Source organism: Chelonoidis abingdonii, chromosome 1, assembly GCF_003597395.2.
Source record: "Chelonoidis abingdonii isolate Lonesome George chromosome 1, CheloAbing_2.0, whole genome shotgun sequence".
NCBI classification, from domain to species: domain Eukaryota; kingdom Metazoa; phylum Chordata; order Testudines; family Testudinidae; genus Chelonoidis; species Chelonoidis abingdonii.
The window spans coordinates 56,140,427-56,166,247 of record NC_133769.1 but is presented as its reverse complement, the minus strand read 5'-3'; the positions used below and the strand labels follow the sequence as shown (position 1 = coordinate 56,166,247).

The following is a 25,821-nucleotide window of genomic DNA, read 5'->3' as shown; positions in this document are numbered from 1 at the left end:
TGGTTTGGGTAGAAAGCATGGAAGCAGAACTGTGCAAAGGGCTTTGTATCAGAAGATACCTCTGATCTTTCGTCTTAGCTAACAAAATTCATTTACATCTTAAAATAGATGTTCTTATGGGACAGCTTGAAAAATCTACAAGTTACAGACAGTAGGCTCTTGTCCAAGCCAAATTCCCTCAGGTTCTGCAGAATACAAGCTTTCATTTACAAAAAAAAATTCTAGCCCTCCTGATAATCAAAACAACCTTCTGAACACAGCCCAAGTTTAAACCAGTGGGGTGCTGTCTTCTTAAGTCTGCAAAGACAGTTCTAGTGCTGCCACAGTCACTAGTTAAGGTGGTTCTGTGACCTAGCAAACGCTGGTGCCAACTAGCAGAGGGCACAGGGAGTGCATACGGATTTACAGGGATCCTCTGGGTCAGATATACATATAATAGTTCATCAAAGGGCGGCATGTAAGGTCTGTACTGAGAGCTGGTATCCCACTGGTTGTTATAATCATTGAGAAACGTATGTATTGATAATATTTAAGGAGTTACATATCTATACCAAAAATTATGTTCTTAAGGTCTTGACATTAAAGCAGGTCACCAGGAAGTGACATATGCAGAGATGATCCTTTCATAAAAGAGCTAGCAGACACTTATCTCTCTATCTGGCCATTTGGGTATTGTGTATTGTATGCCTATTTGCATGAAAGAATACAAGATGAAAAACACACCATGGGGAGTGTTCCTGTTGATAAATAAAAGACACAAGGTGGGACTGGTATATTTTGGGAAGCAAAGAAGCACAGGAGTCCTTCACCTAGGAGGGAAGCTGAAAGCATTTGTATCTCATGAAGAGATGGATCACAGCCAAACCTGGCTGTAAAGTGCTGCAATGATTTTGGGGGAGCATTACTCTACTATACATGACAGTATTTCAGTCTAGGCTCTAGAATGAATGTTATACTTTTATTTTATATTTAAGCACTTGTTTTCAATACTTGTACTAGCTACTACTTGAAACTCTTTAAATATTTGATTTCACTATAAACATACGTAAGTGTTGTGTGTTCACTGGGGCACTGATCTAAGAGGAAACTTGTAAGCTGGGATGTTCTATTTTTTGAAAGCAGCAGATCTCAACACCTTGAGTGTCCAGTGGACCAGGAACTGGACATTCCAGGAAAATGCTCATGGGCTGGAGCGTACCAATTGCTAACCTTTAGAGAGACTGCAAAGCTTAGAGGGGAGTGCTTGTGTTGCCCATGGATAGTAGAGCTGGGGAGCTGACTGTTTATTTGGGGTTGGCATTCATTGATTTGTTTATAGAGACTAGATTGTGCGGACTGAAGAAGAGGACCAGTGGAAGACTAAGTAAAAGGTGTGTATGGCTTGGGTGAGACTTGGGATAGGGAATTGCCCTTGGGAAGCGTGGCTTGGACCACTGGTGTATTTCACCCCGAAAAGTAGGCTTAGCCTTTGGGGTAGTAGATGTTGGGTAATTTTTCAAGACCAACTCAGGCAGAGAAATGTTACTGTTGCACCAGCATCCTCTACAAATTTGTTAGCATTATTTATAACAACTCTGGATATTCTTAACATTCACGTAAGCGTCCAATTAATTTCTGAATCTTGCTAAGCATATGACCTCAACAACATCCCATGGCAATGAGCTCCACAGTCTAATTTTCATCCAGTGATACAAGTCATTGTCTGTTAGTAGTTTTTAATTAGACCAGTTTTAATTTTCATTGTGTATCCTCTTGTTTTTGGGTTACCTTCTCTATATTATTCATAATTTTATATACTTTTGTCATGCCCCCTCTCATTTGTCTCCCTTCTCATAGACTCATAGGTCAGAAGGGACCAATATGATCATCTAGTCTGACCTCCTGCACAAGACAGGCCACAAAACCCTACCCATACACATTTATAGACCCATTGGACTGAGGTTATTGACATCCTCAAATTGAGATTTGAGACCTCAAGCTGCAGGAGAATCCCACAGCAAGCGACCCATGCCCACGCTGCAGGGAGGCGAAAAACCTGAAGGGCCCTGCCCAATCCGCGACCTGGGCCCTGGAGGAAAATTCCTTCCCGACCCCAAATATGGCGATCAGCTAAACCCTGAGCATGTGGGCAAGACTCACCAGCCAGCACCCAAGAAAGAATTCTCTGCAGTAACTCAGTTCCCATCCCATCCAACTTCCCCTCACAGACCATTGAGCAGACTTATCTGCCGATAATCCAAAATCAATTGCCCAAATTAAACTATCCCATCATAACATCAAACAATCCCAATCTTTTCAAACTCTCTTCCTTTAAAAGTTTTTCCATGACATAAATAGAGGAGGCTTAGAAAAGGGTCACCTAACTCTTCTATCATTTCTGAAATGAGGTGACTTGTACAGTATTCAATTTCGTCACTAAGGCTGCACCATTTCTTCACATAATGGAATCATAATATTTTGTGTATTATCCAATCTATTTCCTATGCATCCAAACATCCTGTTTGTTTGTGGGCACAGGTCGACTTCACTGAGTCATCCACAATGACACCAGGTCCCTTTCCTGAGGTAATAAAGTTAATTAGAAACCTGCAAGGTGTAGGGGGAGTTACATTTTTCCTTGCAATATGCTTTACTTTGCATTTATCAACACTCAGTTTCGTTTGTCAGCGTATAGGATGTGGCCCACAATGGTAAATAGGTTGAGAACCACAGTTATATACAAATCAATTCCCCTAAACGTACCAGCATTTTGGTTAGTTTGTGAAAACCTCACTGATACTCCCTCCCAAATAATTCTTCTGCATATAGTGGACACGATTCAAGCACAAAATAAAAAACACATTCAAACTCAATTCAATACAAAATCCAACAATGTGGAACAAATCTATACCCCTATTTTTCTTGCAGATTTAAGTCAGTATGGTATTATGTAAATTGATTTACATAAAAAAAAAGTTAGGAAGCTTTTGCTTTCAGCAGGAAGAAAATGGAAATGAATAGTAAAAGTAACTACATGTCATAAATGTAATTATCTTAATGATGCTAAGATAGGAAGACATCAAATTAAATGAAAAGCAAAGTAGGAGGCTCAATTAAAATTAAAACACAAAGAAATATGCATAAGATTAATACAGAAGCAAATTCTCTACATTACTTATAGCAAAAAGTTACTGTTCACCAAAATTAGTTGTAATTTCCCAAGTAGGCTTTATACCACATGTCCCACAATTGTAGGTAAAACATTAGCTTTATTACTGTTATTAGAATTGTTCTGTCAAAAAGTGTGTTTATTAATATATACTAGAGCAAATTTTGTATTAGATACCCTACGGTTTCTAGCAAGGAAGACGACCGTAATTTATTAGTGTATTTTAAACAGAACAAGTTAGCACAAAGAAGGCATGTAAAGTTAAACTGCCTTGTATATTCTGCAATGACTGAAAGTGAGCTTAATCTAATTTCCTTACTGAAGCATTTACAGAAATGCCATCCAATCTGAGTAATATTATTTTAGTACAGACACTCCCCGGGTTATGCAAGACCCGACTTATGCAAATTCACACTTACGGAAAAAGTTCCATAAGCCAGAAATATGATTTTTGAGTTGCAGAAATGTTTGCGTAACGTATGGGTATACGTTTCTGACTTACGCAAAATTTGAGTTATGCAAGGCTTTCTGGAACGGAACGATTGCATAAGTCAGGAGGCGTCTGTATATATTTTAAGGCCCAGCTGCTGCAGGATGACCTGTGTGGAATCCCACTGAATGCAATGGAACACTATGTGGGCATACAGTCTGCCCTGAGCCTTCCCAAATCTCATTGTAGGATCAGGTCAACTGTTAACAAATTAACGTTCATGGATTTTAATTTTCAGTGTAATTTGTAGATAAAATGCCTAACATGAAGATGACAGTAATTGCCTTGCCACCATCCGCATCACAAAAAGCATACAGGACTAGAGTGCTTAATCAATATACTGCCTTCCTCCTGTGTTCTTTGTAGCCACGGTAAATTTTCATTTTCATAAAAGTGTGTGTATAGTATTTCAAGACAAGTTGGTTTTGACTTTCACCAAACCAAGGGGGCAGGAAAGAAAGAAAGAAAGGAATTTTACTGGGGAAAAAAACTAAAGGTTTTTTGAAAAGCAAAATAAAACATGCTATCCGCTGCAAGAGCACACACATTGTCCAAAATGAAATGCTCACAATTCTGCAAATACAATATATGAACACAACAATCATTTCCCCAGTCTACTAACTGGTTAGGCTTCACTGTTCTGTATCCTCCCTTAGAGCTAAATGAACTTTCAATGATTTATTCACTGGACTAGGGGTTCGAAAAAGTAGTTTTCAAATTGCGGGTCATGAGACAGTAGTGGGTCGCGGCAGCTCTGGTCAGCACCACCGACCGGGGGTTAAAAGTGTCACTGGCAGTGCTGTCCAGCTAAGGAAGGCTAGTCTCTACCTGTTTTGAACTGAACTTCTCCCCGGAAGCAGCCAGCAGCAGATCCAGCTCCTATGGGGGTTGTGCCATCTCGATCACCGGCTCTGCACTCCCATTGGCCGGGAGCTGCGGGGATAGTGCCTGCAGGGGAGAGCCGCGTGGAGCTGCTTGCACACCTCCGCCTAGGAGCCGGATCTGCTGCTGGCTGCAGCGCGGTCTGCAGTGCCAGGACAGGCAGGAAGCCTGCCTTAGCACCACCGCTGTGCCGCTGACCAGAGCCACTCAAGGTAAGCTGGTGCCCCAATACCCTGACCCAGCCCTGAGTCCCCCTCAAACCCATCATCTCCAGCCTCACCCCTGAGGCTGCACCCCTAGCCCAGACCCCCTCCCACACCACACCCCCTGCCCCAGGCCTGAGCCCCCCTCAAAATGGAGCCTCCTCCCATCCCAAACCCCTCATCCACAGCCCCATCCCAGAGCCTGCACCTCTGCTCCAGAGCCCTGACCCCATCCTGCACCCCAACCCTCTGCCCCAGCCCTGAGCCTCTCCCACACTCCAAACCCCTCATCCCAGCTCCGATGGGTCACAGGCATCAATTTTCTTCAACTGGGTCACCAGAAAAAAAGTTTGAAAACCACTGCTCTAGTGTATTACGAAGTTTGATCAAACAAATCAGAATGTGCTATAAACACATTCAGTTGATGCTGAGATGGACGAACAGAAGTGCAATTATTTTAAACACTAGAACAGTTACATTAGAATATTAGGTCTTGTGGGATTTTACTTCCACAACTTTCCTCCATTTTGATGTAATAAAATTCAACAACCTACAAACACAGATTTTGGATACAAATCTGACTCTTCAATCTTAAATTTCAACCCCTTCCTCCTAGTCTGGGCTCACCATATGGCATTTGCATTAATGACCAGTTGTACTGACCTATAACATCTCTGAATAGTGTTTTGATTTTGTATTTCAGGACTTTCAAATATTTGTTAATTAGATTAGGCCAATATTGTTGGCAATCTAATCTGTCAAAAGCCCTTCCAAGGCCTCTTATAACTGCTTTTGTTAAATGTAATAGCTCCCTATATTGTAACTCATATACAATGTATATTTTGTTTTGATCAAAATGTCCTCCTTGAGCTCAGTAAAAGTTTCACATTTAGGGCAAATGGATGCAAACATGGAGCCAATTTTCCTGAGAAGATTCTGTTCAGCATAATTGGGAAGCTGAAACTCAATCATTCTTTTTCAACCCTCTAACACTGAAGGTGGATGTGGAAGAATTTTTGAAATTTAAATGTGTGCACTGGACTGTGTTAGATGCTACTTCTTTATAAATGGGGTTTAAATAGAATTGGACAAATATATCAGATAACTGCACATGAGAAAGTTCTCGTCTTTTTCTTTGTTGTCTGACCAAATGAAAAGATTTTTTAGTCCCACTCCTTTCTCTGAATTCTTGGATAGCATCTTCAGACACCTCGACACAATAGTTCTGTGATTTTCCTTTCAGAAAGGGAAACTATAACTAAATAGGAATGCGTTTTTCCTGAATGGGTGCTTGTCACCATTATCGGATCATTCTTCATATTCAACCAACCATTTTACATTGGACTTTTGTTTCATTTTTTAATATTGTGTTTCTTCATTTGCAGACCTACTAGTGGACCTGAGAGTTTAAAGCTGCCTGGAGGAGAATATCCAAAACAAAGAGCTCTAATTATTTATTTTATCATACACTGCAGGTATGGCTGGCATAAAAGGAGGACAAAACTTTCTTCTCGAGTACTTCTCTTTGCCTTTACACTATGATATTATAGCATATTCAAAGATTGGTGTCCGCCATTTTCAGTATGTCAAAGACAAAGAAAACTCCTGAATGAAGTTGAAGAGCTACTGAAAGGCCTGAAACAATGACTAAATATATCATCATGGCTGTTTTGAGGATAATGGTGATGCTGAAGGTGTCTCACTTGCAGGATTATCCAACTCCGTGTTTTCCTCTTCTACTTCAATAGTGAAACACTATTCTACATTATGCTTTTTAATGGTCTTTACTCCCACATAGTATTTCAGTTACTTCTGACAATATCAGAAGTCAGCTAATGAGGGATTTTAATGTAGGAGTTTATTTCAGTAGAATGATTCCCTATCTCAATTTTGCTTAAGATGGTTGATTACTAACTTTTTGTAACTTTTGTTCTTTGAGATGTGTTGCACATGTCCATTCCACTCTTTGTGCATGTGTGTGACCAGGGCCGGCTCCAGGCACCAGCATTCCAAGCTGGTGCTTGGGGCGGCAATCTGTAAGGGGTGGCAGTCCCTGTTTTGCCCCCAAGCAGCAGCGCCGAATTGCCGCCGCCAGCAGCTGGGGCAGTCCATGTGCCCTTAGGGCAGAAGGCGCATTTCCGCAACAGCGGCAATTCGGTGACAGCTTCTTTGTTTAGCTGTCCGCAGTGGCTTCAGCTAAACATAGAAGCTGCCGCCGAACTGCCGCCGCCGCGGGAACGCGTCTGCCACCCTAAGGGCACATGGACTGCCCCCGTTGCCCGTGGTGGTAATTCAGTGCGCTGCTTGGGGAGGCGAAAACTGTAGAGCCGGCCCTGTGTGTGCCCCACGCACTGTCACCAGAAACTTTTCCTTCAGTGGTACCTGTCGGGGTGGCCTGATCACTTCTGCTGCTGCTGCATGCTGCTGACATTGACACAAAGGGTCCAGTTGATCCCCCAGTCTCCTCAGTTCCTTCCTTGTGGAAACTCCGACGCAAGGGGTAGGAGGGCAGCTCATGGAATGGGGGCATGTGCAACACATCTCGAAGAACAAACAGTTACAAAAGGTTAGTAACTGTTTTTTCTTCTTTGAGTGACTGCACATGTTCATTCCACTCTTGGTGACTCCCAAAAAGTTAAACAGGCGGAGGGATTGGAGTTCATGTACACAAAGACTGCACTACAGATTGAGCAAATTTAGCATCATCTCTTGAGTACTGAGTGGTGGCATAATGGGAGGAGAAAGTGTGCATCGATGACCAGGTTGCTGCTTTGCAAATGGATAGGGATCTCCGCTAGGGATGCCGTTGAGGATATTTGTGATTCGGCTTGCCTAGAGGAGAGACACTTGCAAGATTATAACACAAAAGGATACAAGACGTTATCCAAGATTAAATTCTCAGTGTGGAGACTGTAAGACCTTTCTTTCTGTCTGCTATGACCATGAACAGTTGAGTGGACCGACAAAACAGTTTCGTCTACGTAGAACCATAGTGCTTGTTTAACATCCAGTGTGCGGAGCCATTGCTCATCCCTATTTGCATGTAGCTTTGGGTAAAATACAAGCAAGTAAATTTATTGATATGAAAATCTGAAACTACTTTAAAGAGAAACCTTGAAAGAGGGTATAAATACACCTTATCTTTAAAGAAGATTGTGTACAGTGGTTTGTATGTGAGGTTGTGCAGCTGGAAGACCCTTCTGGAAGTAGGAAAACCACATACCAGGAAAGGTATAATAAGAAGCACACTGCTAGAGGATCCCATAAGTTTAGACAACTATGTTCAAATCCCAAGGGGAAATGGGCTCCCTTAGTTAAGGGTATGATCTTTCCATGCCTTTAAGGAGTCTAATTGTCATGTCATTAGAAAAAAAGAGAACAGTCCATGTGAGGGCAGAAAGCTGATATTGCTGCCAGGTGAACAATGACAGAGAAAAATTGCTAAGTTTGTACTGCTTCAGGTTCAGCAGATAGTCGAGTTTTTCCTTGATGGATGAATGCATCAGTGAGACTCTGGTTTGACAAGTCCAGATGTACAACTGCTTTCATTTTGACAGGTAGGTGGCCCTAGTGGAGGGATTTCTGATATCTAGTAAGGCTTGGTGGACTTGCTCCAAGCAAGCCTGCTCTTTGGGATTTAGCCATGGAATTTCCAAGACATCAAATGAAGGGATTGCAGGGTCACGTGCAGCAGCCAACAGTGGTCCTGAGAGATCAAATCTGGGTGCAACAGAAGTGAGACTGGAGTCTCCATTGAGAGATCCAGTAGAATGGAGAGCCAGTGTTAGGGGTTATGCTGCGGCTATTACTATAACCCAGGAGTGGTCCCACTTGATTTTTAGTAGTGCTCTATGTGGGAGTAGGATTGGGGGAAAAGCAAAATAAAGCTTTCCCATCCAGGGTAGCAGGAAGGCATCTGAGGTGGAATCTGTCCTGTGGCCTGGTAGGGAACAGAATTGGTGACATTTTTTGTTGTATTTATTCATAATTAGGTAAATTTGGGGAGTACCCTGCAGGAAAATGTATCTGACTACATCTGGACGAAGAGACCACTCACAGTATCTGGAGAAAGACCCGCTCAGGTGATCTGATAGTTTGTTCTGAGCAGGGTAGATCTGATTTAAATCATTAGTTAGGAAGACTCAATTTAATCATGGATTTCTACATAAATGCATTCTTGTTGGTTGTTATAACCTTAATACATATTCTTCACAACTCAGAGATAGATGTAGGTTTCATTTTTAGAAGGTACATGCTATACATTTTTAGAGTGATTTGTTTCATTCGGGCAACCAGGCCTTGCATTTCTTTGTTGCTCTGTTTGCATTTTGCATGCATGCCTGTCTTACCCACAGGTAGAGGAACTTCATTAAAATATTCTCAAACTGGGTCTCTTTTACAGCCTGCTGTAATTATAGGTTTTACCTTCTAGTGAGAGAATGGCATGGTAGATCTCAAATCAACAAAGGCCACACTCAAGACTTCTGGAACATGCAGCTCAAACAGTTTCACTTTTGTTTCTACTGCCTATCCCTCCCTTCTCACATTCATCTCCAGACTTCTTCTCCTTTTACAGATCTATTCTATTCATTCGACTTTTTGAAATGTTGCCCTTTTAGAGAGAGGTAAGGGATTGACTCTATGTACACAAATTTGCAGAGGGAGAATAGGACTGAGGTCTGTTATTTATCACCTCTATATACTTATTTTAAAACTTTTTTGCTGTTAACAAGCATGTTATCTCCGGAGACACAAAACCACAGTTTGAGAACTGCAAAACTAAGCATCTCTAGACTGAGCACTGAGTTCCATTGGATAGATAGAAAGATTAACCTAAATAATCTATACAAAAGCCCCTGGAATCCCATAAGATTGGGTCCCTAATACATGAACTGTGGGAACTCATTTACAAAACTTTTCTTAAATATTACATGAATATATTGTCTCATGCTATAGAATTAGAATTTATAATCCTTGTTTCATGATGAGATATCTTCGAGCTATAATGTATCTTAATTAAAACTATCTTTGGATAGATTTTTTCCTCAAAAAGCATCATCAAAATAATCCAATTTAAATAAAAAAAAATCTGATTTTTTTATTATTATTTTTTTTTTAAAAATCACTGATTTTTATCCACCCTCGTTCTGCGCCCCCGGAAGGTATGAGGCCTCGAGGTTGACTGGATGGGTTATACAAAATTCCTACAAGTGAATTTCTTTGACACAAAAGGGAGAATTGAGTTCCTCCCTTCCTGTTGAGTAAAACATTGCTGCCATGTTATCTATAAAGACAAACAGGTTTCTCCCTGCAATGACAGGTAGGAAACCATGACAGGAAAGATGAATCACCCTGAGCTCTCTGACATTGATATGAAGAGCAAGTTCCACTGAGGACCAAAGATCCTGAGTTTGGAGGGGTCCCAGGTGAGCTCCCCACCCTGGAGCCAAAATATCTGAAACCAGAGTAATTGATGGCTGAGGGAGGAGGAAGAGAACACCCACACAAACGCTGAGAGGATTCAACCACCAATTCAGCAAAATCAGAAACTGAAAGGCACCGTCAGCCCAGTGCCCAAGTGCAGATGACTTGGTAAGTACACTGAGTCCAGCCATGTCTGAAGGGGTCTGATGTGCGGCCTCGTATGTTGTACTACATATGTATACAAGTCCACGGGCCCTACAAGTCTCTCAGTTTCAAACTATTGTGGTTGGATGAGTCTTGAGGTTGGCCATGGGAGATCAAATAGCTTGGAATATGGACTCTGGCAGAAAAGCTCTAACCTGGGTAGTGTCCAACAGCCCCTACAAACCCTATCTTCTGTATCAAACAAACGATAGACTTGGCTGCATTGATCAGTAGTCCGAAGGCCTTGAAGTCTGACTAAATAAAATAATCACTGGATATAATCTGAGTTTTGGACTAGCCTTTGACTAGTTAGTTGTCCAAGTAAGGTAGATCTGCACTCCTTGTTTCTTGAGGAATGATGCTACAATGGTCATACATTCTGTGAACACCTGAGTAGCTGTAGGTAACCCAAACTGAAGCAACTGAAGCATTGTGATCGGGTAATGGAAGTGCTTCACTATGACTCTGAGGAACTCTTTGTGAAAGTAGGCATCTCTTAAACCAAGGTTAGTGTACCAGTCTCCACAGAGGGAATAATGGACGCCAAGCAAAACTTTATCTTTTTGAGATAGCTATTGAGATGATGCAGATCTAAAATAGATCTGAGATCTCCCTGGGCTTTTGAGATTAGAAATAATGGGAGTAAAAACCCTTCCCTCTTAAATTCTCAGGAACTTCCTCTATGGCTTCCACCTGAAGGAAAGATTGAATATCCTGGACCAGAAGTTCTTCGTGAGAGAAAGAACGACAGGGAGGCAGGAGTAGAAACAAACTGGAGCACTTTATAGCACTCAGCACCCAACAGCCCATGGTGATATGGGAACAAGCATTGAGAAAATGGTAAATAAAGGAAAAATGGGGTCTGGCATCCTGGGAATGGTATGGCACCCTCATGCATGCCATCCCAACACCTGCTTAGAACCACTTGCATGTGTAGGTGGGACATGCATTGAAGAAGAGATCGAAGGAAGAGGTGGTCTAGGCCTTCTTTCCTTCTTTCTCTGCAGGTCCTTTCGGACAACTGGAATAGAATACCATAGGAGTTGCTAAGGCCTGAAGTGCTTTCTGGAAGGGCTGGGGTGTACAGTTGCCCTCAAGTCCTTGAATCCATGAATCTTAGCATCAGTCTGCTCCAAAAAGAGCAAAGATCCTTTGAAGGACAGGTCCTGCATAGCTCGTTGGACCTCCTGTGGGAGCCCAACGGACTGTACTCAGGAGCTCCTATGCACAGCCATTGCTGAAGCCATGGACCAGGTGCCCAAGTCAGCCATGTCTAAAGCAGCTTGCAGTGAGGCCCTCATCACCAGTTTTCCCTCATCCACTAGCAAGGAGAACTCCTGCCTAGCATCTTCTGCGAGCATGTCTTTAAATTTCAGCATGGAGTCCCATAAATTAAAGTCATACCTGCCCAAAAGTGCATGCTGATTTTCAATCCTGAGCTGCAACTGCCCAGCAGAATGAACTTTCCTATCAAACAAGTCTAACTTCTTTGAGTCTTTTGATTTTGGGGGCTTGTGCCCTGATGTCCCTGCCTTTCCTTCTCATTGGCAACAGATACCACCACGATGGAAACCTTGAGATGGTAAAAAAAAAAACAAAAAACAAAAAAAAAACACAACTAAATAATAATAACCTTAATAACTATCTATTTATAATACAAGAGAACGTGTCCACTGAGAGAACTTGCAAATGAAGAAACAGTTCCAGTGACTACCGCAGGTGGTAAGAAGGAATTCAGAGGGCTTTAAGTTGGCTCGGCTCTTTATACCAATTCCAGTAGTATGTAGCAGCACAGGACGCTTAAGCCACCCAATGGGTACCACCGAGGGAAAACTTCCAGCAACTGTGCATGTACACTAAGAGTGGAATGCACATGGACAATCACTAAAAGCTCTTATTTAAGTGATATCTTTCCATATAGAATGTGCCACCATGCAGCTCTTGCAATGATCCTATACTCCAACCCAAGGTGGCTCAAGTCACTTGACTCTATCTTGTCTAAACCTGAAAATATGCAAGAGTTGGACCACTAAAGCCACAGAAAAATCACAAGCTGGTGAGCGACTGGACCTTTAACACTTTGTTACTCAAAATAGGCATCTTATGCCAATTCAAGGCCAACCCTGAAGATGCATATATTTTTCACTTCAGGCAAGGCTGGAGAAGAAAGAAGTTATTGTAAAATGTTTGCTCCACATTTCATCTCTTTAAAATATTGAATGTGGAGTTAAAACAGCATTTGTTTTCAAGGATTAAAGTATGGCCCCAATCTTTTTCCAGATAGTGAAGCAATTCAGGTATAATTTTCTATTAATAGACGCGACCTTCAATATTGTGTGGCTTTCAAAGCAACAGTGTGGAAGACAGACTTCTCAGAATAGCACGATATGGCAAATTCTCCATTATAGTACTGTTTGGGTAGCAAGTTGTTTCTACTTTATGTACAGTTGGAAACTCGCGGTCAGTAGATACTATTTGGTAGTGCAGATATGGTTCAGAGCATCAATTTTTTGATGTAAGCAAATGTGTCAGGCAACTTTGTATATACTCTACCATCTACAGATGCCTGCTTGAGACAAACTTGACTCACAAATACTCAGCTGTCTTAACACAGATGTAATGCTGAGTTTTCTACAAGGAAATGTTATAATCATCGAGGGACTTAGCAGCCAGTAAAACTGAATAGGGAGTTCTAGTCCATCTCAGCTTTAGAATATCCTCTAAACAAATACTCAATGCTTCAGTAAATACCTGAAGATAATATAGTAATACCCAATCTCAGGTGCCGACATAAAAGTTGCTCAAAAGAGGCAAGGAACAAAGCACAATGGGTACTGAAAAAATCAAGATTAAAAGGTACTGGCAAATCTACATATGGAAGATTGATTATCTATCAAACAATAATGACAATGTTATTCATCTTTCATTTTTAAGAGCCCAAAAGTTTAAAATTTAAACAATTTTCCTCCAGAATGTTTACCTAGTTTTTCTTAACTTTACTATTTCCAAAAAGCAAGCCACAATATACAATGAATTATGAATACTAAAACTAATTTAAATATGAATGTGAAGCAATTTAATAAAAAAACACCCCAACCCTACATCAATATATGAAAACATTAAATGCATTTCTTCAACAAATGATTTCCTAATTTGTTATCTGTTATTACACACACAGAAAACCAACTGCTCCTCACTTTACAGACAGAGTTTACACAGGAACAGATACATCTTTTCATCACAATATATTTTTGTGTTTTTTTTTTTTTTTTTTTTTTTTTTAAAGAAAAAGGCAATAGGTAGGAAGATTCATAATGTAGCATTTAAAAAGAGAGGTGGGATGCTTGACACAGCCTATTATTTCACTTTTAGCACTTTTCCTGTATGGAAAATGCACAGCATGTGTCTAGCAATATTTGTAGCAGACATGTAATGAATCAGAATGAGCAAAGTTGGAAAGTATATGGGCATAAAATCAGAAAGCTGTAAATCACAGCTCATTTTACTCCCTGGAAACAGAAGAATGATTGCATTAAAGGCTTTCAGATATTTTTCTAAATGAAAATAATCAGCTATTTCAAAACATACTGGTATAATGTACCTGCCCTTTTAGAGCTGTGTTTTTAAACTTTTGCTTATAATTAAAGCAGCAACAAGATCACAGATTTTCAGAAATGATTCAAAGTCCATTTTAACTTACTTGAGCATCTTTTCCCAGATATCACTGTCATAAAATGCATGGTTCCAACCCATTTTCATTGTCCCAACAATGACATTCTGCTTAAACACATCTGATCCTAATTTGTGATATAGTTCCTCACATTCATCCAGAGGGATATGGAACAACCCCAACATAAATGCTAATATAGCACCTGAAAAAAATAAAATAAAATTTGAAATGTAACTTGGGATAACACAATGATGCTATTACTTATTTTAATATAATAAGTTTCAGAAGCCATGATAATTCATATATTATAATATTTTCCTTTAAAAGGTATGAATTGACATTTTTGTCACAGGCTCATTTTTTTGTTCAAAGATTATAGCAATTTGTTTGGAGGGACATAATTAATTGAGACAGCTTTTACTTTCAGCAACAAAATTACGGAAAATTTTGTCAAAGGAACAATAAAATATACTTTGATTTATTATTGCAAAAAGTTACATAAAATAAATACGATATAAATATCAAGTTACTTTCCTTTTTTGATTTGAGAAGGCAACCTAATATGTGACATCTAGGCTACATGTAACAGCCTAAAATCAAATCATGCTGTTTATTTTTCACTTTTTACATACAGAATGTCTAACAAACTCATCAGTTCAGTAAAGATATTAAATAAAGATTTAAAGATTCCAGGAAAACTCTGAAAAATTAAAAGCTTAGAGTGCTTTGTAATACACAGCATTTATTTGCAACTGATTTACAGTTAGCCATTCATTCATAGCGCCACGTAGGGTGTACCAAAATAGCCTGACCCTGAACTGCTAAGAAAAAAGGTTCAATGATATTTAAGAGAATGCTTGCAGAATACCACAGAATGGACTTGAGACAATGCTGACAAGTGCATCACAGCAGCGGCTTTAAGGACAGGGCCATCATCTATGCCAGCATGGAATTTTTGTTCTACTGTGTTAACACAAATACACCGAGGGAGCGTTCCTTATCATTACTAAGAAATGTTACTTGTACTGCAATCTATAGTCACTTTGCAGCTAGCACAAAAGAAAAGTTTTGATGTATTGAAGTGAAGCTGAGCTCTATTCAGATGCAGAGTTTATACTACAGTAAACCAGACAATACTGCAAATGTGGGTGAGGACACAAATAATCTATATACCGTACAGACATTAGGAATCTGGGTATAAAATAAAATTGGATTCAAATTGGTGCAGTTCAGGAAAAATATTGTAAAACTACAGATATTAAAAAAAGGGTGTGGAGGGAATATTTGGACAGCAGTAATGTCAAAAAATGCATACATATAAAGAATAGCAAGATCACAGATTAGATATAGACTGGCAATGTGATATTATGACTGAACCTCTCTCCCCCTCCCATACCTCCCCAAAAACTCACAACGCCATTGGGGGCTCATATATAGAGCCACAGTATCAGGGACAGGGTGTTAATAATTTCCCTTTATAAAAAAAATTATGAGACAGATTTTGATTTGACTAGTATGCAATTAAGGTAGTGGGGAGAAAATTTAGTAATATCTGAAGAGTTTCAATGCTGGTGAGGGAGAAAAATTGTTAAGGAGAGGCAAAAAAGTATAAATTAGGAGTAATTAGATTAAATTGGGTACAAGAAAATGTAGGCTCAATATCCCTCCCCCCCAAAAAAAGAGTCCTAGATATAACTGAGATAGTTATTATGAAATGTCTAATTGGTAGAATAATCTCCCCAAAGGAAGCAGTCAAAGCTCAATTGCTCAAATCATTTAAAAACTAGACTTCTCAGAGGAATAGAAAATATGGAATAGGGAAAAATCCTGCAATCACAAATTAATATTATCTATACTGCCTGGTCAGGTCAGGCTGTATCGTAGCCTGCTACCATAATGGCAGTAGATGGTACCACCTGTGACTGGCCAAAGTTTCAGGAAGCACCAATGGCTTTGGATGGACAAACATGTGGGAAGTGTAGTGCAACAGCCGATAGAGGAAATGGCATCTAAAAGGCAGGAGAATTCAATTACGATTTAACCAATGCAGCCATAAACCTCAGGTAAGGCACTGGCAAACCACCTTTCCTGTTTTCTCTCACAAAAACTAACATGGGAGAACAAAGGTAACCGTGTATAATTTGAACAAAGGTATTGTCAAGCTTGAAATGAACCATAGTATTGTCAGTGTTAGGCCTAAAACTAGAAGAAGCTTCACAAAGCGAGCCTTGTAAAATTAGCTTTAAAAAGCAAGCTTTGCAAAAGGAAAACACTTGTGGTCAAAACGCACTGCAACCAGATAACACATGATGCTGAACCATATTTAAAAACAATTGGCTACAAGAAAATAAGCAAGCATAAATTATACAGCCAAAGTGATAACGCTAACCACATTAAAGATTTGGCCTAACCTGGTTGGTTGACCTGCTTCAAAACACGGTGGGCAGATAAGATAAAATGTATAGCGCCTCAGGTGGGTTTGTGCGTGTGTTGACCTAAAAGAGATCACTCTTTGTCAGGCTCACATATACCCCCTGAAGAAAGGAAACCTGAACTGCACCGACTATCTGTACCTGGCCAGTGCAAAGAGCGGTTGACTAAAGGATAATGTATTCTCGGCAGGATAAGGTTTTAAAGTAAAAATCTGGTTGCATGCAGAATAAGGTAACGGAGTAAAGAAGTCTGGGATGCTCGAGCTGATTTAATCTCAAATTGTAGTGACACTACAGTATTAAGAATGGTAGTGTCGAAATAATTTCATCTCGGGTTATATCAATGCTGCAGTATTAAAAATAGTAGTAAGTACCTGATGCATAATATTACTTGTACTTGTGCTTGTCTTCAGTATAATTTGCCATTTATATCAATCCTTATTCAATGCTGGTCTTTAACTTTTTTTTTTTTCCTATTCTGTCTGTGTTGCATTTATAGCCATAAGTCATTAAAAACCTTGCTTGAGGAATAATCAGTAGTTTTAATTTCTTTATGCGGACACCACTTAACCTCATTACATCTGTGTTGGGTGGTGGGAAGTGGCGATCACCCAGGGCACCCTTGGGGGCCCTGATGCGTGTCCCCCCTCTTCCATACTCTCCACAGTAACATGATCCATGTGTGGTGCTTGATGGTGAGGAACACCTCCCTCACACACAGGCCAGAAGGCATGATAAATTACACTGGGGAAGAGGTTCTGACCATATAAGAGTACTGATTGCAGTTATGGTGGTGTCTCAAATGCTTCAGGAAATACAGTGCCTGATATTTGCTCGAAGGTAAAGAATGACCTGAACTTTCATAAACTAATCATCAGAGTAAAGTATATATGACCGGAGGATCGCTATTGTGACCGAAGATTTGGAAAGATGTAAGATAGCTGTATGTGGAATCTTAAAGCTATGATGGAATTGTAGAGGTCATTTCATGATGATAAATGGTAGAGGTCATTTCACATACTATTCAGGATCCAAGAAAGCAACAGAATATGGAATTATATTTATCTTATCTGAGAAGACATCCAAGTGTGCGCTTCGATAGAACCCATCAACAATTGACTCATTACAATTCACCTTTGAACTAAGCCAGTTAATATGTCGATCATAGAGGTTTATGACCCAACAATAACATCTGATGACACAATACATAAGTTCTATACATGGTTTGAAGAGACACTCATTCAAAATACCAAGCAAAGACATCACCCTTGTAACTGGGAACTTAAAAGCAAAAATTGGAGCTATATGCTGTCATAAAGAAGTAATGGGAACAATAGTCTTTGTTTACAAAATGAAGAGGAAGGCTCCAATCATCTGGTCATTACAATCATCATCTTCACCCAACATCCTAAACATTTATATACATAGAGATTAGCTGACAGTACAACAAAGAACTGAACAGACTATCAAATAATATTGGGAGATTGAGTATCCAATGGACAAAGACTTTCCCAAGTGAAGACTGCAGGTCAGACCATCAAACTGTTAGCATCAAATAATGTAAAAACAAGATAAGAGTTTTAGTGCATCCAATGCATCTGGATTTGTCCAAAGTCAACAGAAACTACATGACTTCTCTATAGAATGGGTTTGAGTCTTTGTCACAGGTGAAAGAGGAGAACCACCCCAATAAATTTAAGAATAAAATGAAAAGCTAGCATACTTGAATCTGCTAAAACACATTTCAAAAAGTCAGTGTCAGACTGCACCATAGTTGATGAAGGTGTTTGAGTAGGCAAAAAGCCATGCAGGGTGAAAGGAAGTTGCTTGGAGACTGAGGAACGCAGGATAAAATAAATGAAATTTGAGCAGACAAATTCAAAGGCAGATTAGATGAGACAAGAGGGAATACATCAGAGCAAAATGTGAGGAACTTGAGAATTATAAAGAGAGAAATAATATAAAAGGTATGTCCACAGTGGTCACGTTTCTTACTAAAAAGTTTTCCTCACCATCTAGTGTAAAAATCATCATGATGGCTGGATTCTTACTGACAGTGATATCAAATGCAGGTGAAGAGACTGTTATGTAACTTGTATACCTCACTTACAATACAGGGTAACAGAAATTAGAATACAGAACTGAAGTCATCAATACCACAAGAGAAAGTGATAAATGCTATTATGAAAATGAATCCAGGGAAAGCATCAAGAACAGATAGTGTACCAGTAGAATTGCTGAAAGTGATTGGTGACAGAGGTCTTGATCTCATGGGGAAAATTTGCAACGATGTATAGATGACCTGAAATTGGCTGCATGACTGCACAAAGGGAATCTGTTATATCTCCTTTCCTTGGAAAGGGCAGAAATAGTATAGTAACTAATGTACCATCTCCCTGATATTGCCTGTGAGTAAAAAGTGATGCTCTACTTCAGGGGTAGGCAACCTATGGCACACGTGCCGAAGGCGGCACGTGAGCTGATTTTCAGTGGCACTCACACTGCCCGGGTCCTGGCCCCTGGTCCGGGGGAGAGGGGGCTCTGCATTTTAATTTAATTTAAAATGAAGCTTCTTAAACATTTTAAAAACCTTATTTACTTTACATACAACAATAGTTTAGTTATATATTCTAGACTTATAGAAAGAGACCTTCTAAAAACGTTAAAATGTATTACTGGCATGCAAAACCTTGAATTAGAATGAATAAATGAAGACTCGGCACACCACTTCTGAAAGGTTGCCAACCCCTGCTCTACTTCATTCAGGATCATGGCAGGTGAATGACAGAAGTAGAACCACTACCACAAGTGCTTCAGAGAAGAACAAGGCACATATGACAGATATTTGCGATTTGATTATACCACTGAAAAAGCCAGGGAGTATAATCAGCCATTGATTGTGTTTTTCACTGACTGCTCCAAAGCATTTGATGCAATCCAACATGATCATCTGTGTAGGATACTGGAAGATATGGGCAATCCAAAGCATCTCACTGAACTGTCACAAGTCTCCACTATCAACAACAGACCCTGGTGTGAACAGCAACGGGTGTCAGCAAGTGGTTTTCCACTGAGTGCATTTTGTTCCAAGTTTTTCCAACATGTAAGCAGAATTATTATGAGACAAGCTCTAGAAGGTTTTGATGAAGTGGAAGGAACTGGGATTTCCATTGATGGACACTGCTTAATTGACCTCAGATATGCTGATACAATGCTCTTTGCTGCAACCATTGATGTAATGCAACAAACGTGGAGGTCTGTAACAACAGTTAGTGAAGTATATAGATTATTCCCGAATAGGCAAAAATAAAAGGCACATACATTGACACAATTAACAACAGATGCAAGCAGACATCATGACTAACAATCAAGCTGTAGAGGCAGCACATTAAATTTATTTATCTGGGATCATACACATCCAACCTAGGAGACTGCTCCAAAGAAAACAGAAGATGGGATGAGATGGCTAGCTCAGTCGTGGCCTTCCTTAAGAAATTCTGGAAAAAACTTGGCATCTCAAAATACATGAAAATTCAATTGGTGAAAAGCTTAATTCTATCCATAGCCATTTATGGATGTGAATCCTGGAAAACTAATGCTGCTTACAAGAAGAAAACTGAAGACTTTAAGATGTGGCTCTGGCAAAAACTTTTGCATATCTTTGGACAGAAAACATGAATGCTGATATTAGAAATATTACTGGAGAAAAATGGACTCTGTTCGTGGAAATCAAAAGGCGCAAACTTGTGTACTTTGGTTACATCAGGAGTAGAGATGGAAATAACCTTGAGAAAATTATAGAATGAATGGTGTGGGGTCCCCATGGTAAGAGATGATCAGCGAGGAGATGGATAGATGGCAGTCTGCACTTGGAAAAGTCTTTGTCCATTGGACACTCGATCTCCCATGGCCCGATATTAGCGGATAGTCTGTTTGGTTCTTTGTTGTGCAGTCAGCTGATCTCCATGTATATAAGATGTCCAGGATGTTGAGTGCAGATGGTGTTTGTAATAATGACCAAATGATTAGAGCCTTCCTCTCTCATTTTGTAAATGGGATGTCAGCTGAATGTGTGAAGTTAGGGATGGGTTAAGAAGGCTTCCAAAAATTATGCTATGATGTCACCAGTATTCAGACATGAATAAATAGCCTTTACTTGAAACTGCCTATTAGATCTGGAAGTTCTCTCTAATATTTATGATTCAACTCAGTACTTCCTCATGGAAAGTCAAACTGCAATATTTCAAGTCATCATGCCTGCTAACATAGTCTGGGAACATATTACATTGGAAGAGATATATAAAGCAGGAGAAGTGAGGTACTTAAATTTCTAAAGTGAAGTATACGGTTTTGTAACCTAAGCTGTATTGTGTTGTAACCTATAATATACCACTTACATCAGCCTTAATAGTATTACATTGTTACTGGCTTGACATTACTTTTTGAAAAGTGAACACCAGGGTGATTAATTGGTCAGTTTTGGCCTTTAAAAAGACTGTTATACTAAGATGGTTTTGGAACCTCTTTTTTTTCCTAGAGAAAAGCATCAGCTCCCCTCTTGAGGTTGTTTTCTAAATTGATACATGGGGAGCTCCTGAAAATAAACACACTGCTGTTTGAACAGTAGCTTAAGATGTACAGCATGGATGGGAAAAGAAGCTTTGGTGCCCACCCTAACATAATATGGCACCTTGGGTGAGAAATATCACCTCCCAAGAATGAGATGATTATAGTGGAGACCACTGTAAGGGGAGATCAAGAGGCTGGTTGATGGAAAACCAATTCTATGAGGGAAGACAAGACAAGGGGTGGAGGGAAACATAGGTGCTGTATCCTCTTCAAGTGGGTGGCAGATCAAATAGTTGACAGAGTAGCAGCAAAAAGCAGGCCAGGACAGCAGATTGGCATGGGACAAGAGGAAGAATAGGAGCTCAGCTCTTCTCTGTAATTGTTGTTCATCCTGTGATGGTTCTCTCTTTTGCAGAGGAAATTGCTTATCTGCCCCCTCCCACAAGCTGCCAGAACTCAGAGGAGGAGCACAACTGCTTCCTCTCTCCTAGCCTCAAATTCACTGCACATCTTCAGCCTTGTCTCTTTAGGCACTTTGGACATCTGCTGCCTAGAGCCCCACAAGAAAGAATCTCAGCAAGTAGCAAGGCTTTTTCCTGGACATAGGGAGAAAAACAGCTAAAATTAAAACACTATTTTAAAAAAAAAAGACCCAGATTACAAGTATATTTACCATGACACTCACTTATTAAAGAAACAGCATGTTTAAAAAGAACATCCAGCCATGGTAATAATACCATGCTGACATACACACAAGCATAATACATACCATGCTGACATATTAATACACTCATGACGAGCCTTACCAATTCTCTCACAATCATTCAGTTACAGATCCTTTACAATTTTTCTGTGCAAAAGTATCCCCTTTTATTTAAAAAAATAATAAGTTCTATTAGGCATAATTGAGTTTCCTATATATTTTTAGTGTGTACAATATAGAATCAGATCAACAAGTACTGTCTTCTATACTTAGGTGCCCATTTTTAGTCACTCAAACCTTATAACAATTATGAACTACATCAGTAAAATTATGTGTCTATTAAGCATCTTGGAATGTGATGTCAAAGAGATAGTGGATTTAAATCTCCCTTCCAAAACAGTAAGACCCAAGAAACCTGCTAAATATCAAGGAAAAGAAGCTGTATATACATAACGTATTAATATCATTGCATCTGTTACATTTGTTTTTCTGTAGACTCTTTGTGGTATTGCTCAAAACCTGCAATACTCCTCTTCAGTATTTATGGGACACCAAATATCTTGATAGCTAGGTATCTCATAGTTTGATGGCTCATCATAAAATTAGATTGAAATCACATGGTAATAAACGAGCATTCTTTGTGTCACCTACAATTCTGCTTGGCAAAAAATTATAGCCGTTTAACCTAGGTCTTCAATTATGCTGTAAATACAAAAGCAAACTTCTAAAAGTTGCATCCGGTTACCAAAAAATAAAATATTCCCCAACAAAAGAACTGGCTGACATTTATAATGATGGAGTTGTTTTCCTGGGGAAAAAAACAATTTTTCAAAAACAAGATTTTTTCTTATTTTTACTTTTATTAAGTTCATCACATAAAAATCCATAATGTGAATACTAATTACCTGTGCTTACACCACAAATGTAGTCAAAAAGTTCATGAATGGGCTTTCCAGTAAGTTCTTCTAGTTTACGTAAAGTCTGAAGTGCTACTAAACCCCTGAAACATATTAAAGCAACATCACTGAGAATGGTAGTTTGGTTACGTCTTACGGAGAGCTAAACATGTATACAGTTAGACTATGCAACAACTAAGACAGGTCATAATAAGTCTACAAGATTTTAATACAAAGGAGGAAGAGGAATTTTGTAGTTTGACAATTATAAAGAGGAGTAATAGGATGCAATCGGAAAGGGAAAGGTATAGGTTAAATACCAATGACTAATGATTTTGGGTGCCTAACTTAAGAGCCCTTGAAGGAGCGTGAAGTGCTCCATGGTGCTCAGTACATTCTGAAAATCAAGCCAAATTAAGGTACTCAAAATGAATAGTCACTTTTAAAAACCTGTCTAGAAAGTTTCCCGTAGGAAGAAATCCTGCAGATAATCTAATATGACTTTCCATCTCTAACTTTTAAGATCTGGAACTGAAGTACAAGAATTAAGATATCAGTGGATGAAACACAAATAGGTACCATAAAACTGATTTTACATTTTGATTACATAAGAAAATGCATTTAAATTTTACTTTAAAAGTTGAAGAATTTTGCAGATTTGCCTTAAGGCACCAAATAAAATTAAGTTTGCAAATTTTCTATTCCCCCGCTTTAGAAATCATACCACAAAAAATAAAATTACAATATGAAGAGACCTACAAGTTTTAGTATCTAAATGCTTGAAAATTAAAGGATTTACAGATAATTTTATACTGAGTCGGTAGAAATTTAGTCCCCTGTTTTCAGAAACTTAGTTTCTACTGCACAGATCTAACTCGTGGGAAAAAAAGTCAAGGCTGCATAGTGAAAATGTAAAGCCCTCAGAAAATTAAAACTGAGTACAAAAACTAGAATATTTTAATTTGGATAGGATTAATGTCTCAGAAAATGGGAAATAATCTGTTGTCATTCACCTTTATAGCTCATTGTTTCAAAACCAGACGACAGTGATTAAAAGAAACTAATCCTTGAAGGAAGCTTTATAATTTTTATGCTGTTGGTTGTCAAAATAAATTCAGGTCCTAGTGGGCAGGAAGCCAGATTTCCCCCAAAAAGGCAACTGGCACTTCCCTTGGCACTCTGACCGCTGAGTCTAAAGAATAAATCAGAAGAAACAACTTTTCAGCCTGAAGATTATCCCTCTAGAGCAGAATTAAAGTAACATGGCAAGATGTCATGAAAAAATACACACATCCACTGCATGTATATCTGTTCTATGGATACATAAAAGACTTCCGTTTCTAATATAGTTAATCTGGTCTCTTTGTAAATAATAAAACCATGCAGATATTCAAATATTTGTATAATTGTAAAGCAGAAAAGTGAGTGTCTTTTGTTTAAACTACACTGATAGTTACATTTTTAATGAAGACTGAGCCTACTGCTATCTTTTTATGATCTGGAGACCACGAGCTGCAGGCTTCATGGGTCCTCTGCCAAAGCATCACAGCGACTTACAATTGTCTGAATTAAGCTTGTCTTATTCACAAGTCTTATTCATGCTAGAAAGGGCTGAAGTAAGGCCTGGTCTACACTACGCGTTTAAACCGAATTTAGCAGCGTTAAACCAATCTAACCGTGCACCCGACCATACAACGTGGCCCTTAATATCAATATAAAGGGCTCTTTAAACCGGTTTCTGTACTCCTCCCCGACGAGAGGAGTAGCGCTGAAATCGGTATTGCTATGTTGGATTAGGGTTAGCGTGGCGGCAAATCGACGGTACTGGCCTCCGGGCGGTATCCCATAGTACACCATTGTGACCGCTCTGGAAAGCAATCTGAACTCGGATGCACTGGCCAGGTAGACAGGAAAAGCCCCACGAACTTTTGAATTTAATTTCCTGTTTGCCCAGTGTGGAGAGCTCGCCAGCACGGGTGACCACGCAGAACTCATCAGCACAGGTAATAATGCAGTCTTCTGAGAATAGAAAAAGAGCTCCAGCATGGACCACACGGGAGGAGGTTACTGATCTGATCGCTAAATGGGGAGAGGATTCCAATGCGAAACCAGAACTCCATTCAAAAGGAAGAAATGTAATAAAACATTTGCAACAAAATTTCCAAGCGCTATGATGGAGGAAAGGCCACACCAGGTGACCAAATAGGTGCCCGTGTGAAAAGTCAACGGAGCTTCAGACATACTACCAAAAACCAATAGCAGCAAACCAGAAGGTCCGGGGGCAAGGGCTGAAAACATGGCCGTGTCTACGCTGAGCGCAATGCAATCTGGGGAAGGTTCCGCCAACCCGACTAACCCCCTCCTCCCCCAAACGCCTATCGCATGATTTCCAAGGGCGGGGGGTGGTCATCCTCAGCCATGGCTGAGGATACTGCAGGAATGGGGAAAGGATGAGGAGAGGAAGAGGAGACGAGCTTGGCAGAGGAGCACATAGCACTACTGTTTCCCCAAAGCAAGAGCGTTTTTTCTCACCCAGACGCAATTAACCCCCAGCTCCCAGCGCCTCTCTAATGGCGGCATCTAGCGCCACAGACATGATGGAAGCCATGGAGTAGTGAACTCTCCTGGTGATGTGTACTCTGTGTAAGAATATAGAAACAGTGACTTAAGAAGCAAGTGGTTGTCAAGTGATTACTTGCCTGCTGAGGACTGTCGGGCATACATTTGCCGGCCAGTACCGACGTTATTGAGAAAGCTCTGTTAAACAGTGTCTGGGGATGAAGCGGAAATGATTCCAAGATACTCCGATGGAAGCTCTCGCTGGAGTAATTCCAAAAAGCCTTTGCAGGTGTTTCTGGCAGGAGCACCTTATTCCGTCCTCACATGGGTAGGACCGCCTTGACCAAGCCGCGCCAATGCATGTGGCAGAGTATCTGGTAGCGATTGCAATGCAACAAAGCCTAGCTGTGCAGTATGGATCCACCGGTGATTGCTGGCCATCAGCGCAACATCCCGTTTTTATGCTGCGCTGTTTATCACGGCTCGCAAGGGAGGAGCGGATGAATCGTTCATGGTAATGTCTAGCTGGTTGAAATTCCAGGATTAACTAAGGAGCAGAGATGGCCATTCCACTGGGACTGTTTCCTCTTGCTGTAAAAGAAATCCTTCCTTGCAGGTAACCCAAGCGGGGGGGGGGTGGC

General features: G+C 39.9%; 1 protein-coding gene across 2 annotated transcripts in view; it reads right to left on the bottom strand.

Moving 5' to 3' along the window:
- The window catches only part of PNPLA8 (patatin like domain 8, phospholipase A2), a 70,882-nt gene that overhangs the window by 31,843 nt on the left and 13,218 nt on the right, over positions 1–25,821 (bottom strand). For both annotated transcript variants that reach the window (XM_032793450.2, XM_032793460.2), the window contains exons 5-6: positions 22,631–22,725; positions 14,052–14,223 (exon numbers count right to left, since the gene is read on the bottom strand). In XM_032793450.2, the coding sequence (XP_032649341.1) occupies positions 14,052–14,223; positions 22,631–22,725 (267 nt within the window). The remainder of the gene's footprint in view (positions 1–14,051; positions 14,224–22,630; positions 22,726–25,821) is intronic.